Source organism: Dermacentor andersoni, chromosome 8 (assembly GCF_023375885.2).
Source record: "Dermacentor andersoni chromosome 8, qqDerAnde1_hic_scaffold, whole genome shotgun sequence".
NCBI lineage: Eukaryota > Metazoa > Arthropoda > Arachnida > Ixodida > Ixodidae > Dermacentor > Dermacentor andersoni.
In genome coordinates this window covers 143,102,121-143,119,316 of record NC_092821.1, presented here as the reverse complement: position 1 = coordinate 143,119,316, position 17,196 = coordinate 143,102,121, and the positions used below count along the sequence as shown (strand labels likewise).

Below are 17,196 nucleotides of genomic sequence, written 5' to 3'. Positions count from 1 at the left end.
AAGGTTTCTATCAATGATCGCCTACTGGTACCGTGTTATCGTTAATCAAAACAAACAACACAAAGCTTCGGTTACATCGATTGCCACAGTGCGTGGCTCTTCACAATTTTTTCAAAGTGAAAGTGCTTGTGGGTAGGGTCCGTGAATCTTCATGTGTGCGAACAAAAACTATCATCATCAGCAATGACTCTTGCCTACTGCTCGCGCATTTATTTTCTACGACTGGCTCCGTGGCTGCTCATGCCAACGTTCCCGTACTGCCCCTCGCGCTCGTTCCACTGAACGCGATGACCACCGATCAAGACAACGTGTTCGTAACTTTGTTCGAAATACTGTGCCACCTCTTTGTCGTGTGCTACAGAGCTTTGCTGGCCATGCACCTTTACGGGGTGGAATGGCTCAGATTTTTTTCTTCTCCCTCGTTACTGCCGTGTAGGTCACTCAATGGCGGAGCGCTACATGCTTCACTGTCAGGCCTCGCGCCACCATCGTCGGGCTCGTGCAACCCCTGCAGCTTTGAAATGGCTAGGACCCAAGTTCTAGACGATTGTACTCCCCCTGGGTGACAATGACGTTGGACTGAGGCCGTGACAAGAAACTGCTTGGTCTGTCGTCAGGTTAACTGCAGTCGGCCTGGTTACGACGTCGAGTTATAAAGGCGGGAAACACGGGAAAAGTATTTGGGTGGTCCTGATTGACCACAGCATTCAAAACAGCGTTGACCTGACTCCCCACGGCATCCAGAACGGGGCAGAGAGTTTGAAAACAAAAGTTTGCAACCCCTCATCGGACACGGATTGTATAAGCGACATCGAAATTGTGGTATCCTGGAAAAGTTGGAGAGGAGTGGCCGCAAGCACCGCTTCAAGTTCGCGGCGAATTACCCGCGTCAAATTTTCCTATAAGTTCCAGGTGCCTGGTCTTCCCACGAAGGTGTCGCGGCCGTATTTGGTAGCCTTCTGAAATTCTGCATTCCATCTTCAGTTTTTGATTATTGCTTCGACTGAGTCAGATTTTTCAGATAAGCAGTTAAAGAAATCTCCAATACCCTTTAGGATGTGGTCAAGCTTGTATACCTCGTTCATGTTTTTGTCATGTTTTACAGGAAGAGCGCGAGCACATATTCAATATGCGCAAGCCTATATTTATCAACTCTGTCAACATTCGATGCCCGGTCGAAAGCTCCTTTCGTGTGAGCTGGCGCACAACAGGTATTTCAAACACGTCACGAGGCTACTCCTTTAAAACGACCGAACTCGTTTCGTCGAATTCGTGCGTCTCGTGCCAGACTTGTCCTGTGCTTCGGAGGTAAATTGTGACATTCTTTAACATTAGCGTTGCATCCTGAGGATGTCAAAACAGTACGGTTCTGTCAGCATGAATATTTCCGATGAAGGGATATGAAGGGTAGCACGCTTCGCGCTCATAACGGAAAATGAGGCCTTCAACGTCACTCGTTAATTGTATGCATTGGTAGCAGATTTATCGTTGGAGATTTGAAAATAGGCAAGTCAAAAGCGGGGCTTTCTTTAAGATAGATGCAAGTGGCACCGTTACTGATCTTTCAGGGACGATTACTCCCTGCAAAAAAGATCGTATAGTATGAAGCACTCGCGTTAATATAGTGTGTTGCAGTTCAAGAACCCTATATTGGGGCAAGATCAGTACTTTACAATCGACACACCACTCATGGCCTACTCACCTTCTGCTATCAGGAGGGAGGCTCTGAAGAATGGAGCCATCGCTGACGAGGACATAATGGCACCGCACGTGAACGATTCTCGCAGCGAATTCTAAAAGCGGTCCTCCGCCGCTGTGCAGTCCGCACTGAAACGACAACATTGAAGTAGCTGTGCGCAGCTTTCAACAAATGTTTCATACAACCGGCACTAGTTGTTTGGAACTGATTGTCTTTCTGCGAAATCATTTAAATGTTGGTAACTTGATCGATCTGCGTGACATTCGCCAATGTTCTAGATCTATTGCCCCCAAAATTCAATATATTTCATTATGAGGAACGACCTATTGGATGGACCAGAAACTATTATGGCCATCGGGGCGTTATATAACATGCACCTCAGGACTAAGTTACTTGCTTCGAAATACTGCGACAATCACTATAAAAATTAAGACATTTCTAGAATCAATTTTCTGCTATTGCGGAAATCAGACGCATGTTTAGTCGATACATGCCAAGATGTTTTAACAAGAACAGTGCAACCTAACTTGTCAAACGCGCGCTTACGTTCATCGTTCGTTCACTGCGAAGCTGATTTCTTAATCTGCTGATCCATTGTTCTTACTTTTCTATATATGTACAGTATCATTCAACACTAATTCATCCCAAACAATTCACTGATCATCTTGCCTAATGTTCTTTTTTATAATATGTACAAGCTCCTCCACGCATACTGTCACCCCCACAAAAAAAATTATTGAATAAGCAGTGCATTCCTATGCACTGCTGAAGGCCGGCGTGAGCAGCGACACTGCCTATCTGCACACTGCCGAATCCTTGCCATATTGGCGGTTTGAGCCTATCGGGGAGGGCACGGCAGTTCTCTGAGCCAGTGTTCCGAAGATGGCCAATGTGGTAATTACACCCTATATCCCTCATATATCACTCGGCCGAGTGGCCGAGTGGCCGAGTTAATTATTCCAATATATGGTCACCACTTGTAACCCAAAAAATAACCTACCCCCTTGCACTCCTTGCCGTCAACCTCAGCTCTACCCCCTCTCCAAATTGCTGCACAAAGGCTGAAGCCAATGTCATACTCGATCAAAGCTAGCAGTCTCATAGGCCGTAAACCTTGCAAGCTGTGCTACGCTGGCATTCGAAAAAGTGCACCTTCATAAGTTACGTTTAAGTTGGAAGGTTTACTGCGGTTACAAACGCAATTTCACTATTCTAGTTCATATCACAAGCTGGAATGGCCTTATTAGGATCTGCTTAACCGATTAGCATAATGTTTGTTGCATACGAGAGAGACCAGATTTCTCACTGCTGTGCTGAGCAAACTTCCAAGTAAGTACTGCTAAAATTTGTAATCTTGAAAAACGACAACCACATTCGGGAGAAATGTTTAGAAAACGAAACTATACCCCAAGGGAGCATACTACAGTGCTGTAAACACCATCTGTCAGAACATCCGAAGCGGACATTTGATAGACAATTTTCCTTTCACCTTTGAGGCGCCAACTAAGTCTGTTGATCATAAACTTGCTTTCACCGCATTTAACCGATATTCAGAATCATAAGCCGACAGCTGCAGAATAGCTTAATAATTTTACATGTTTTAATTAGTTTCTGCCACTTTACAGAATGTGGACTACAAAGCGAAAATTCACAACTGCACCATGAAGCATAAGAACAAGTATTTAATGTCTATGGTAGGCTGAAGAGCACCTATCCAGCCACTGGAATATCACACACAGTGCAACACAATGTGAAAAAAAATCAAACAAGCCATCGATGCTTTTGCTGTTGATGCACTACCTTGGCGTACACAACTGCGTACACAGCGTGTAAATGTCCTACTCACAAACTAGTCGCATAGTTCAGAGCGCTGTACAATCGTACACATTTCTCCACTTTGGTGATGTGTCAATATGATTGCAGTCTGCATATATTTGTTGACTTGGAAGTTGTAAATTTGACGATTCACTTCGTTCGAGATTCTTTTTTTAAGGGGATGGTAAGCCCCATCTTTCCCATGTCCTTTGGGGCATATTGTAGTGCACTTTTATCAGCAACTAATAAAGATAGTGGCAAGATATTTACTCCATTTTGTTCAGAATTTCATCTTCTAGCCGCTGTACCAAAATTATTTTAGTATACGAGAAATGAAATTATTTGATTTTTTTTACTTTCTACACACTAAATTTTGACCCAATTTTGTACATATTTTTATTTTAAAGCTATTTTACTCGCACGCTGATAATTTTGGCACAGTAAATTGCCACATATATGTACTGTATGCATAGAAAAAATCAGCTTGATATCTATTGTCGTTTCGGAAATAATGGTACCAACGTAACAAAAAATGTACAAAAGTGTATACTGTATACTAACCACTGGCGTCACCAATGCTGCGGAGATGACTGCAACCCTCGCTTACGAGCAAATGAGTGCGCACCTTCGAAGCACGCGACAGACGGGCCCGCTTCCACCGACGTATACAATCCGTACAAGGAGGGCAACGTCGGTGTTACCGAGAAACGCTGTCTGCGCACAGAATTCAGCGAACAAAAGCAAAACATTGTCATCCACCCAAGCGTAGCACCATGTTGCTAAGTATTCAAATTACAACGCTTATCAGAAAGAATGCAGCAGAGCTTCACATCATGAGCAGTGCGGAGAAATCTGCTGATGGTTGCCTCGGTTAAGCTTAAAGTATGACCGTTCAATGAACATCCGAACACTGAGCAGTTCCTGTTATTCATATAAACATTTGTCTTTTTGCGATTTAGTCATACTGCCAAAACGAACACGATGAAACGCGGAAAAACGCAAGGAATGCTTATAATTGAAATGGATGAGAGAAGCATACTACACAAGCGATCCGAACGTGCCATTAAAGTTTTCCTATATATTTTAGACGCATACAGTGCATGGAGCAGAAAATGCAAGGTAGGAGGGGACAGACGAAGGTTTTTAATGACATAACACTGCTTGGTGTTACTCAAAAGCTTAAGGACACAAATTGAGAACTGACGCTGCAACTGACTCAGGGCAAAGTTGAGAAGGATCAAATTCCATGCTGTTATCGCTCGAATTTATCTATACGTGGGTAGTCCATCTTAAAACACAGACACAAAAAATCTGCAATGGACAGATAAAGAAAGATCTCCCCTGTTTAGAGGTGTTTCCTTTACATACGAAATGAGAAGTACCACCAGTGGCAACAAAAGTGCTATTTGTTTTCTGTAAACTGCCCGGCTAATTTGATCGAGGTTGAGCATGAATGGTACTACAAGATTGCCTGCGGAATGAATCAATTTTCTTTTATTTAGCGAAAGGATCAATTATTAGTGTAGAAACGCGTTTTGTAAACTTCGACATTCTTCAACACCCAGAATTTTATTCTGACGTCGCAACATTTTTAGTTTTAAGATGAATGCACCCTTCTTGTGTGAAGAAACGATACAGAAGTGTAAAGCCATGCGAACTTGTCAATCTCGTGATGCTGCCAGCAGCTTAGCATTGAAACGTCTTTCTACTTGTCTTGTAGTTCGGCTTCTTGTCCGGCGAGACTCACGTTATACTAATAGTGTAGTGCTTCTGGAACAAGTGTTTTTACCGATTCAGGATTACCGCGCATTAAGGCATTTCCTGTACGACGCAAGGAAAGCGAATCAATGCAGGCTACTCTTGCTGCTTGCCTTGTCACCAACGCGAACAACGAAAAATATGTTTCCATCCGCGCCTTTCCGATGGGACACACTGCGAGCTGGTCACCTATGTTGTAGCAACGCGGCTAGCGTGCCAGACAGAATTTCTGACAGGACCGCTTTTGATGATGTCATGCTTATATCGACGAACAAAAAAACTGTGTAAACTTGTTGCTACTCTACCATCAAAGTCGGACATCCAAAACCGCCCAGTGACTTCCTGCAAAGAACAGAAAAGCATGTTAGATTGCATGGAGAGTACAGGCAATAAGAGTTTAGGATACAATAGCATAGTACATATCGTGGTATGTTTCCGCAGATACAGTGGTTCGCACATATTCGACGTCTTTCGACAACGCAGTTATTCTCGGTGAAGTGGTACTGGTTTTAACTATGAAACATCGCCAACGTGGGCGGTATTTCGTGTAGTAAACGTGGCTGAAATCAAAAAATGTGTCTCTGATAAATTGCCAGAAGGTTAAGCCGGCGGAACATGGCGTCAGACTGGCGAAGTCAACATCAAGCACAGGAAAAGTAAGGAAAAGTCCCCGCCTGCCTCCCAAACAATCGTTTCTTCCTTCTTTTTCTGCCCATCACTACGATCAAAACAAGCAGCTCGGTGGGGTAATAATCGTAGTGGTCGGGAAAACTCTATCCGGGCTCTTTGTAGTCTTTGCTTCGATTAGCGCCATCGAAGAATTGGGCAAGTTTGCAGATGTGGTTTTAAATTTTTCCAAATAACCATGGAGATAGATGGGACATCATTGTTGGGAAAGTAGCAGGTTACTGACGTTGACTCAAGCTCCACCGGGTCTTCCTGCGTGACTGTGCGGGAACGTGCGGGTGCAGGTCATCCAAACATATTCAGGAAGACACAGACACAAAGAGACATTTGAGGCGACTAGACTTATTAACGGAGGCGAAATATAATATTTATTTAAGTAGTGCCCTCGTGTCTTTAAGCTTTACTAAGGATCGCGTTGCACTCACATAGCGTAACAGCTGGTATGACCGTACCCGTCCTCGAGGCGAGGTAGATGTATGGCGGCTAAAAGCCGACGTCCTAACCTCAAGTAACGCGATATAGGTCAGGGCGAAGTGCAGTCGCAGCACTGCTATAGTTCTAGTATATAGCAACGGTAGCAAAGACGCAGCCTTTGCAGGCTCAGCAACCGCCGCAAGTCCATCGATGACAGGAAGTGGGCTGGTCCTCCTGCAGCGCTTTCCAGCACGAACAGGGATGCGAGATCAGAGGCGTGACCCGACATACGAGCAAAGATCACCGGTAAGACGGCAAGGACGAAGCCCAGTTCACCAGGAACAGGACCGGTGATGTCGGGGCGTGGCGCGCCACTCAGACCCCGGCGTTTCACGCCGTCTCGCCCCTTCATCAGAGTCGTCAGCCACGTCGCGTTCGTGATTTCGCAGGACAAATCCGCGAAGCGACTACGCACACGCTCTCACTTTTGGCCTCACCCGCTGAACACAAGCGCCGAGCCGTGCACATTGAAGTCCGTGCACCATGAATTGCCGCCTTCCTGGTACAACAATGCAAGCACGTACCGTTATTCTGATGAAAATAGTAATCAAATGTGTGTGCCACGCCCGTGACAACCATCCTTCGCGCTGCGACATCGGTGACGAACGAAAAACGCACCTTCCCGCTGCGGTGGTCCTCGATCGCTCTCTCGCGGTCACTTTGTTCCTGCTCATCATGTATGGAGTCGCAGTCGGTTCCAGACAAGACGAGTTCACAAGTCAGGCGGTCGACTATAGCCTTTGTGCCTAGAAAGACAACATAGTCAGGTTACATAAAGCACACAAATGAATATGAATTGACCAGTTTAATAAGGGAACTGAATACTACTATCAGTTGAAGTTAACTTGTGATTATAAGGCGCTGTAGAAAACACAAGGACGAACTAGAAGCAGCTTTTGTACGCGCAGTGATACCGAAGGAGTCTTCGGACAGTGTCAGCATCCGGATATTAACATAAACTCAACGCATTGCGAAGGTCGGAGAAGGTGTCTTTCGTTGGGTGCTTTTGTAAATTCTGGTCGGAATGCAAGCACTGGGGATTCTCGGGCTTTACCTAAATTCAGCACCGTAACTATATGCGCAGGTGGAATATGACAATGGATTCGGGTGGTCTTCAGAGACGTGCGCGTTGTTCGTGGTGACTCGCAGTTACGTAAATCTCAAACAAATGATGTGCTGTCATTGTCATACGGGGATGAATATTTCCGAGATAATTGGATATTTCAAGATCTAGAAGTGCGCGCTCACTTCCAAAATCTGGCCAAATTTTCAGTTTTCACGTCTGAGTGATTGCACATTATTAAACTTTAATTCCGATCGCAATGCTATTTCACCTGTCACCGCGATTACCTGCCACCGCTGGTTACGTTAGCGTCGGTTCTCTGAACAATGCAGTCCCCATGCCATCGCGGAATATGAGTCATGTGTGAACAAGACAAACGCACAAAGCCAATTCAGCTTGGACAGTGAAATGAATTGGTTCGTAAGCCATATTCGTATTCTGGCTTTGGCTGAATGTATCACAAGTAGTGTATATGCCACTATACCAATCTTTGCAAAGCCGCAGAGCTGGTCATTGATTAAGCGCTTTTAAATAGTGCGTGCCCTGTTAGGTGTCGATAGTACTTAAATCCCCGCACGCCGCATTTGAGATATACCAGTGCGACGGAGGCATGTATGCTGAAAAAGCCTAAACTAAGCTTCAGTCATATAACATGAAACTTCCAAAACGGTCCAAATTTTCGTAGCAGTTAATTGCCCTTTAAGGCGAACAGGACGACAGGGGACAAGCTAACCTCGTTAGGATAGGTTAGCGAATCAATGCGGGTCGTATGCACTTCTAGTTGAATGATAGTACAACAGAATGTAATGCATTGTTAACAATGCCAGACGAGTTGTAACGGCTGAAGATCGAGTTAGTCTATTCGTCATCTTAGAATACGAGAATATCGCAAACGCTAAGCCACGAAGAGTGCTTTTAATTAAGTCACGTTAGTTTACAAGCACTGACGTCGCTGTTATGCTCTCATGGAACACTAGTATTCCGGAAATTTGAAAAGGACACGACCCGAGCTGTGTAAGGTTCACGGTATAAAATTGTTTCTATGTCATCTGATATGCTAGTCTAGTAAAACCGCAAGGACAATAAATGTTAGGCTTCTTGTAAGTGTTAAGCTTCATTTGTGGCATAACATAGGCTTGTTTGTTCATAGATTACTGTTCCTGTGTTGCCCTTCGAGCGTTTCTAAACAATGTCATAAAACACTGTCTGCGTTGAGCCATCGCAGCTTCCTCCTGACAGCTCGGTCATTTTCTCGTCAGCGACAGTGGCATCTCGGAGAATTTTTTTTACCTCTATTTCATGGTGAAGAGCCTACGCGGACCCTACCGGTTGGTGTCCTCTAAAATGTCAATGAGCTCATGGGCACGTTTCCAATCTTGACACGTCACTAGTGCGACTGCTTCGCCGCGCCATCCTGCTCGGCCGATGCTTTCTACAAGACAAACAAACAAATTCGTGACGTCACTGTAGCGATTCGCGCGACTTGGCTAAGCATTCGTACATAGTTTTTTTACGCTAGAAAACGCGCACAAGGAAAGGCGGCAATAGGACCACCGAAGCGCTACTTACAACTCATTTACTTTGAAACGGAACACGCACGTTGTTCAGAAGACTTACTATGGTATGCACACTTTCAGTGCCGACTATTATCCAGGTAAGCGATTTTTTTGTTGGAAAGCGGGAGGGAAGGCATGCTTGCCCATTTGATGCGGATGGGTACATGAATGATAGTTCTCGCTTGCTCGCTATCAGCAAAAGTGCGTTGTTCCATGATATCGTCAAATGTAGGCCTCCCTGGGTTTTCTTTACTAACATTACATTAGTTGATGAAAGCGGTTCCTATGGGGTGTTGTGGAAAGCTTGTGTAGCAGAATTAGGAAATACGCATTCGACTTAATGATCCGATTGCCAAAATATGAATCATCGACATTTTTTTTTTCGACAAACGTCATATCATTAGCAATTATGCCACGTTCCTGGTAGAAAATACTTTCTAAGTTACAATTTCTCGCGTTAAAAACAACCTCGAAACGCCCTCTAAAACAGGGGTTCGCGACGTGCAAGTCGACGTTCGCTGTAGCAGATACTAACCAATGGTGACAGCAGAGAAGTAGCGATGAGTCCACAACCGATGCACAGGAACAACTGCCACAGCTCGATGATTATCCCTGCGTCGCTTGGTGTACAGTCTGCACAGAAACGTCATCGTGCATGTGGGTGGACTGTATGCAGTAAACAGAAAAGTTTCAGAGCGAAAACGCGACAGAAAAATTTGGCGCTGGCTGTCTTTCTGCGACGCCCCTGTGATTGCAGAGCCAGCATGAATCGATAGGCACAGCTTGCATTTGCATGATCTTGGTGCTGCTGAATTGGGACCATGTGCGGTGCTATTATTGAACTATTAAGCCCATAACCTGGTCTCAGCTGTATTTAATTCATTCGTTGTATTTTTTCTGCATTTCAAAAGTGGTCTTTCTTCAGCGTCTAGTTTAGTCTATTCACAATAGTCAAAAATGTTTTATTATCGCGGATTAATGTGGTCCATTAATGTGGAACGAGTTAAGAAAAGCAACAGCTACGCTATATTACGGTAGTCAGCGATTGTGGTCTGTATGTTGTCATGAAACAATGGCGCAGCACTAGCAACATAAGAACATGAGACGAGTTTTAGATATGGTGGCCCGTATGCAATTGGGAAATCTTAATGTAGCGCGAACAGGACAAAAACGAAAAAGTGTTCACCTAGCTTTGATGCTTAAGTCATTTTCGATTACACGCACACCGCAAACGCCAAGGCTTGAAACGAGCTAACTTCTACAGGATAGGCTAGTTTGCTTTAGGATAGCGAATGAAGTCGTTCATAAGGGATTTCGCAAACGCTGGGAAACACTAGCGGTAAGCTTCCGGCCACGGCGCCCCGCCTTTCGCGCTGGCCACCCTGACACGCCCACCCACTACGTGTGCTTCCATTACCTGCACAAAGGCACCGTGAAGGTGAGCGGTTTGCGCACAGTATTGGTGTCCAGAGTGACCAAACATAACGAGTAACCAACTAGTAACCAGTAACCAAGTGGAAAGAAAACTTAAGCGGAAGCTTTAGCTCGGGCCCAACTCTGAAGCGGCCTATTCAAATACATGTAAAACGCAAAAAAAAAAACGTTTTTCTGAAATAACCCCTGGATCGATATTAATGAAATTTGTTGCATTTGAGAGAGAAAGTTAAATTCTAGTGACTGCGGGAAGCGAAATTTCGATTTAGGGCTTGAATTTTGTTTAAGAAATTTCAAATATTGGACCGCTTGAAAAAAATAGAAGCACGACGTTTACAAATTCATAGCTCCGCATCAAGACCAGATATCAGGGTTCTGTAAACGGCACCCATTCGATCATTAAAAGCGGACAAATTCGGTATGTAATTTCACATATTACGTTGAATTTGTTACCTTGGTTACAAGGGTTCTGCAAAAGCTGTATTTACATATTACAAGTTTTTTTTATATTCATGTGTAACATATCAATTTTGTCCGCTTTAGATGTACTATTAGATGCAATTCACAGAATTGTACTATTTTTTGTTGTTCAGTTAGAGAGTTGTAAATTTGATAGTTTCGTTTTTGAAAATTCTCAATTTTTACCAATTTTTAATAAAAAATTGACGACCTAACTCAAAAATTCGAAGCAAACAGTCACTAGATCTTGCGTTTTCTTTTAAATGCAACAAACCTCCTCGAATTTGGTGCAGTGGTTGCCGAGAAAAACTAATTCTCCTTTTACATGTATTTAGATAGGAGCACCCGAGCTAAAGCTTCCTCTTAAGAAAAACTGCTAGTTGGCGCACCATCGTTAGTTTCCAGCGTAGATAGGAGAGTCGAACCTCGTTATAACGAAACGATATGCAACAGACGAATGGTATGACGAAGCAATTTTGATTGCCTTCAAAATTACCAATTAAAATTAGGCCAACGATGTACCCGATATAAAGAACTGGTTGACATTATAACGAATAAAGAGCATTGTTTCTGTGAATAACTGACTTGTAACAAAGCGCCACGCATAACCGGACAGTATCACTATGCTCGTGTGCATTCTATATCGGCGAAAGGGAACTTAACCTATACTAATTGCTGCTTACCCTCTGACATCCAAAACCGTGCAGCAGATTCCTGCAAAATAAAGAATTATTTAGAATTGCGAATGAGAAAGGCCCCAGATGGTCTGCTTAATATCCCCACATCACAGGGTTTCACGCTCGAAAAGAAGTTCAATGAAGACGTCGCGGTGCTTTTTTGTTGTGCGTTAAACAGTTACTTTTCTAAAACCGCTTATCTGCTGTTGGTTTGCCAATATTCATTTTTAACACACGATGGTACAGAGTGAACTGTGTTATAAAGCAGTCACCGAGTAGCAGCGATTATAAGCCCCAATTTGTTGCAATCACGCCTTTTAGAAGAATTTCACTTTGGCCTAGTTGGTGTTTACTGCGTATCATATCGGCCGCGAATATAGACAGGGACAGCGGAAGAGAACACGAAAACGACCCGGGCGATGTCGTTTGTGTGTTCTCTTCCGCTGTCGCACTCTTATTTGTGGTTAATGTGATATGCATGGCTTTAAGGTTACGTACAGAAACAACGCGATCATACACGGTAATCTGAAAACATACATTGGTTCGATTGCCAAGGACGAATATGCCTTGCAGCAATAATGGAAGCCTAAATTGCTCATGTAGGATTTTGTCACGAAGGGACCATGTGCTGTCATGGAGTTCGGCTGCTTGATCCGGGTAATAAGGAGTGCAGGTGTGTCGTACCAATGTTTTACATGCACATGCCACCTCTTAGAGTAATGAAGGTGGTATCAAACTCAACTTCAAACTCAAAAGGTCCAATCACAATGTGTCAACTACACCTTGAAAGAATTATTTTGGAACGCGTCAGCCCGCTCATATCGTGATTAAGGGGTTAATATTTTGAGATCCCTGAATAATACATTCCATGTAATGTTGAATTACATGATGCACACTCTTCGATTTCTTTCATATGTGACTCACTATTTTTGGGTAGCGAATGCGAACAGCGAGGAAACCGGCGTTCTACGGAGTCCATCCTTTTTCCCTGCGTTCTAAGAAATTTCAGTATCCTATATAAATTCGCCATCAAGAAATTATACAGGCATTGCCAGGCGAAAGAAGTACCATGCAGGAGGCCAACTTGCCGATAGTCGTCCGATGACAGGAAATCCATGGCTGTAGAAGGCTCCATTGATTTCCAAGCCAGGTTTACATGAAGCCTTAATATTGCTGGTGGCAATGGACTTTCGGATTCCATTCTTGAAATTCTGTAGACGGTTTCTGTACATATATATGTATAGATATATATACATACACACCATAGGTTTCCGGAGTTAAACAATCAGGCAAGCCTACAACTGACACCAAGGCAAATAAAAAAACCCTTGAATACCTCCGACAGCTAGCTTCCAGTCGGCCTTCAACAACAAAAAATTTAATGCTGTTCGAGACTATATGGCCTTGTGTTTGACAATAAAGCGTCATGTTTGCAAACTTTTCCGACTTCAGCGCTTTATTACATATCGTGTTGAACCATAACCTTATGCGCACGTCCTTCTGCTCCAACGAGACCCTATTTTCCCTACGCTTGTTCCCCCTCCCCCCAACACACCACACAAGAAGCAGTCTTCGAGGTTCGAAACATGAACAGTCCTGCTTCACATCACTTAGGGAGGGAAAATTGCATCTTCTAATATAAATTTTAGGAATCTTCTTCCGCCATTCATAGTAACGAAGAAAGCCCACGTTATACGACCTCTTCGCCCCTGCTCACGGCATTCACGAAGCTCATCGGTGATCCGTGAACGTGCAACTGAATTGCCGCGAGCATTTCATTTCGTGTTAACGCTCGGTGGTGAATTGACGCGTGTCTAATTTTTTTAGTATTGTTTTGTTGCTGTGGTTAGAAGCGTCCAGTAGCGGCAAACGTTTAAAATGGAAAACTTGCTGCACTGCTACGGCATGCACTTCATGCAGTGACACCGTGGTACTGTCGCAGTCAATGGGCGACGCACTTCCATTTTTGCCCGAGCTTCGGTTACCCAGTTTTAAGAAACAACCACAGCGCTGTGCATATCTGCTAGAAATACTGGCCATGAAGGCCGATGATATAACCGATATAACGAGCTACTTTTATATTATAACGAATAAGCAGCCTTGTTTCCCTGAGTAACTGACTTGTGAGTAACAAAGCCACACGTATAAACGGACAGTATCGCTTTATTCCTGTAGTGTAGATTCAATATCGGCGAAAGGGAAACTAACATATACTAATTGCTGCCTTACCCTCGGGCATCCAGAACTCTACAGCGAATTCCTGCAAAACAAAGAGGATCGAGTTCTTAAGAATTATGAATGATAATTGCCACATCGTCTCCATTATTTACACGCGTGAAAAAGCTGTTAACGCTGGAATTCGTCCGTCACGTAAGAATGAATGGCTCATACCCTCTTAACCCTTTCAGACGCTGTCTACACCATTGCATACAGCAAGATAATTCATCAACAGCAAAAGCACTAAAGAAATTAATTATATTTAATGTGCAGATCGTTTTACAACATGAGTGGGAAGGTAGACGGTTGGGTGTTCTTACTGCGTCTAAGTATGTTGTATGTAGCGGGTTCACTTATTTCATTGCTTTTCAAGTTGTCACGCACAAGGCAATATTTTCAAGTGGCTGGATAAGTGCTTTTCAAGCTTTTCGTAATATGGAATGGTATATGTTGAGATTTGATGTACTTGTAGCGAGTTTTCCCAAAATGACTAAACACTTTCTGTGGTTCTGAAGATGCAAGAGGTGTGGCGAAAGCAAGTTTTCAATTAACGGGATAAAGTGGCGTCTGAAAGGGTTGAGCACTGGTTCATAATAGCGTAAATAACAAATTAAACGCCCCCCCCCCCCCCCCCCCCCCCATTACGACGCTGGGAATATTCACGGCAACGGAGGTTGAGCCATTGCTGCTGATGATAGCTGATGATGGTGACTGTGACGACAATAGTTTTCTCTTGCTAATGAATGCACTTTCGCTCTGTTAGATGATAACTCAGGCCGTATTCTGTGACAATGCCCATATCTGCTTCACGGACTAAACGGCAGGCTAAAAGGAGCTATTTGTCGAACTCAACGTACATGAAAGTGACAAAATTTATGCGCATTCACTGTAAAAAGCTGTGCTAATTGACATGTTGAGCAGATGCAGGACAAGGGACATATCAAGGGACATATCAACATACTTAATCCAACCTAACTGGCAAGCAGAACACTAAGTGTTATCCTTCGTAGACAACCGTCCAGCTTCTCTTCGAAGCTGAATCTCCTTTCGTTTGTTTCGCCTTAATTTTGTCTATTCGAGTCTGTGTGCTACATCTGTCGAGTTACAAATATACTGTGAAGCTTTAATGCTCGCAACTTGCCTTCTCGATTAAGAGTGCATGTCCTAATGGTGGCAAATAAAAAGCCACGCTTTTTATCTATTGATTTCAATGTGCCATGTTATTGCTACACTCGACGATTTAGCTGAAGGCACTAAGCGGCTTGACGCGTGATGTTTGAAAGGATTCATCCAGCAAACAATGACTAAATAATAACTCTTCATCGTTATTAGTACTTACTAACGTCTCAAAAGTATGCGCAAAGCGTTATCTAAATTATACCACGGTACCTCAGCTTTCAATGGAGTGTTCAGCGCGTCGAAATAAAGCTGACTTGTGCAGGATTTACTGAGTGAGTGTCCATCACAACATGGGTTAACTATTTCATTTTCAAGAAACACTGACACAAAATATTGTTAAACATAGGTACCACAATAGAATTATGTACTCCACAGTGTTTCTACCTTCTGCCTTCTCAGCATTATTGAAACCTTAACTCTGCCGACACAAGCGGTCAATACAAGAACTATAGTGTGGCCAGCTGAAGCTGCACTGGCTATAATTTGTTATTACTTCGCTGCTATTTCGGATGTATACTAATAGAAAAAAATTGCACTACTTGCCTACCATGCTCGCTATGTAGAGTACGATGCCTGAACACCGACATCCCAAACGGCACAGCGTATTCCTGAAAGAACGAGACGAATTTCAATCACTGCGCGCTTAGCAGCACGAACTACTAATTCAGTAGCATATCATAAGAAGAAAACGGACGGACACCCAGCACAAAGCAGTAGAAATTAATTTTAAGCACTAAACTGTAAATTAATGAAAGTGGATGAAAAAACTTGCCGCACAGGCGGCGGAACGATCCCACGTCTTCGCATTACGTGTGCGATGCTCTACCAAATGAGCTACTGCCGGCGCCGGCTACCCATCCATTTTCTGGGGTATTTATGTGTTACTACTAGAACTAACCTTGGGAGTGTTAGCCAGCGCGACCATTCACAAACCTTGGCGGCAGATGTGGAACATCCTTTCTGCCGCAGGTCTCACGAGAACGCGATCTAGTCGGGTGAAGGGAACTGGTCAATAAACCCACGCGTGCTACCTTAAGGCATAGGTGTTCCCGAATTCGAGACCCTCGTTATGTAATGAACGAGAAGAAAGGGTGTTAACCCAGGGGCCCAATTTTTATTGATCACACCATAAGAATCCAGCAAGGACACCAATTACTTAACAGTTGAAATAAAGAATAAATTAACGGAACTGAAAGTCGATAAAAAAAAACAACTTGCCGCTTTCCAACAGCCCGCTTCCCTTCGTCAGAGCAACGGTCGGTACAAGGCGGGATCACGTGATCCAACTTTGCACGTCAAAACGATTGCAGCGCCCGCGTCTCCCCTGGTGGGCTTCACTCACTCTCTCATGGCGGGCGAGTCCGCCGGCTCGTGCGGTCGAGCTCGTTCGTCAATCGGAAATAAAGCGGCCACGTTACGCTGGCAACGGCGCGGCCGAGCAACACAGAAAGCGCCTACGTCGCGCCGAGCATCGGGCGGTTCGGGCCAACACCACCAAGATAGCCCGCGGCCTGTACACTCCCAATGCATGACGTCATGTTACCTGGCCCGAAATTTCCATTTCCAAGGCAGGCGGGACGAAAGAGGTGACGTCAAAGTCACCGCGGCCTACTCGGGAGCATCCTCATTAGATTCTATTACAGTCGGGCCAAGTAACGTGACGTCACAGATCGGAGTGAGCAGGCCTTGTGCTATCTAGGTGGTGTTCGGGCCCGCGAGGCACAGCAGAGTGACAAAGTCGACGTGAACACCGGCGCCTCACATTTCAGCGCCTCTGGTTTACCATCTGTGCTTTGAAATAGCACCAAAGCTGAAGCCGTGCTTACCGGTTGGTGTCCCTAGCACGAAAGTCCCAGCACGCCGTATGATTTTTCAGTGAGTCAGCTGAGCTGAAGGAAACCTTAAACTAGGCTTTAGTTATATTAGTTTTCTTATGTGGTCCAAAACTAGGTGGCAATTGACCTTCGAGGCGGACAAGACGATAGAAAATAAGCTAACCTCATTAGGACACATTCACGAATGAATGCGATTAATATGCATTTGCAGGAGAATGTCAGTAGAATGGAATATGGAAGAGTTTAAGCCATCTTATAAGGGTGGTATATCTCAAAATTATGTTTAGTGAACCAAGTGTACCGCAAATATGACAAGTGCAGAATACTTATCTTGACCATTTCA

General features: G+C 44.1%; 1 protein-coding gene across 7 annotated transcripts in view; it reads right to left on the bottom strand.

Moving 5' to 3' along the window:
• Positions 1-16,654, bottom strand: part of LOC126525893 (uncharacterized) — a 29,043-nt gene extending 12,389 nt beyond the window's left edge. The window contains exons 1-8 of one of the 7 annotated variants that reach the window (XR_011896152.1): positions 15,566-16,654; positions 12,711-12,846; positions 11,629-11,659; positions 9,588-9,685; positions 7,052-7,179; positions 5,578-5,614; positions 4,076-4,228; positions 1,703-1,827 (exon numbers count right to left, since the gene is read on the bottom strand). Coding sequence is in view for 2 of the 7 variants with exons in the window: in XM_072289995.1 (XP_072146096.1) it covers positions 4,118-4,228; positions 7,052-7,179; positions 9,588-9,685; positions 11,629-11,659; positions 12,547-12,601 (423 nt within the window). In the remaining 5 variants the exon portion in view is untranslated. Of the gene's footprint in view, positions 1-1,702; positions 1,828-4,075; positions 4,229-5,577; positions 5,615-7,051; positions 7,180-8,786; positions 9,558-9,587; positions 9,686-11,628; positions 11,660-12,546; positions 12,626-12,710; positions 12,847-13,851; positions 14,444-15,565 lie in introns of those variants that run through there. The other 6 variants (XR_011896153.1, XM_055067932.2, XM_072289995.1 and 3 more) reach the window with 6 other exon arrangements.
• Between the last annotated feature and the right edge of the window lie 542 nt (positions 16,655-17,196).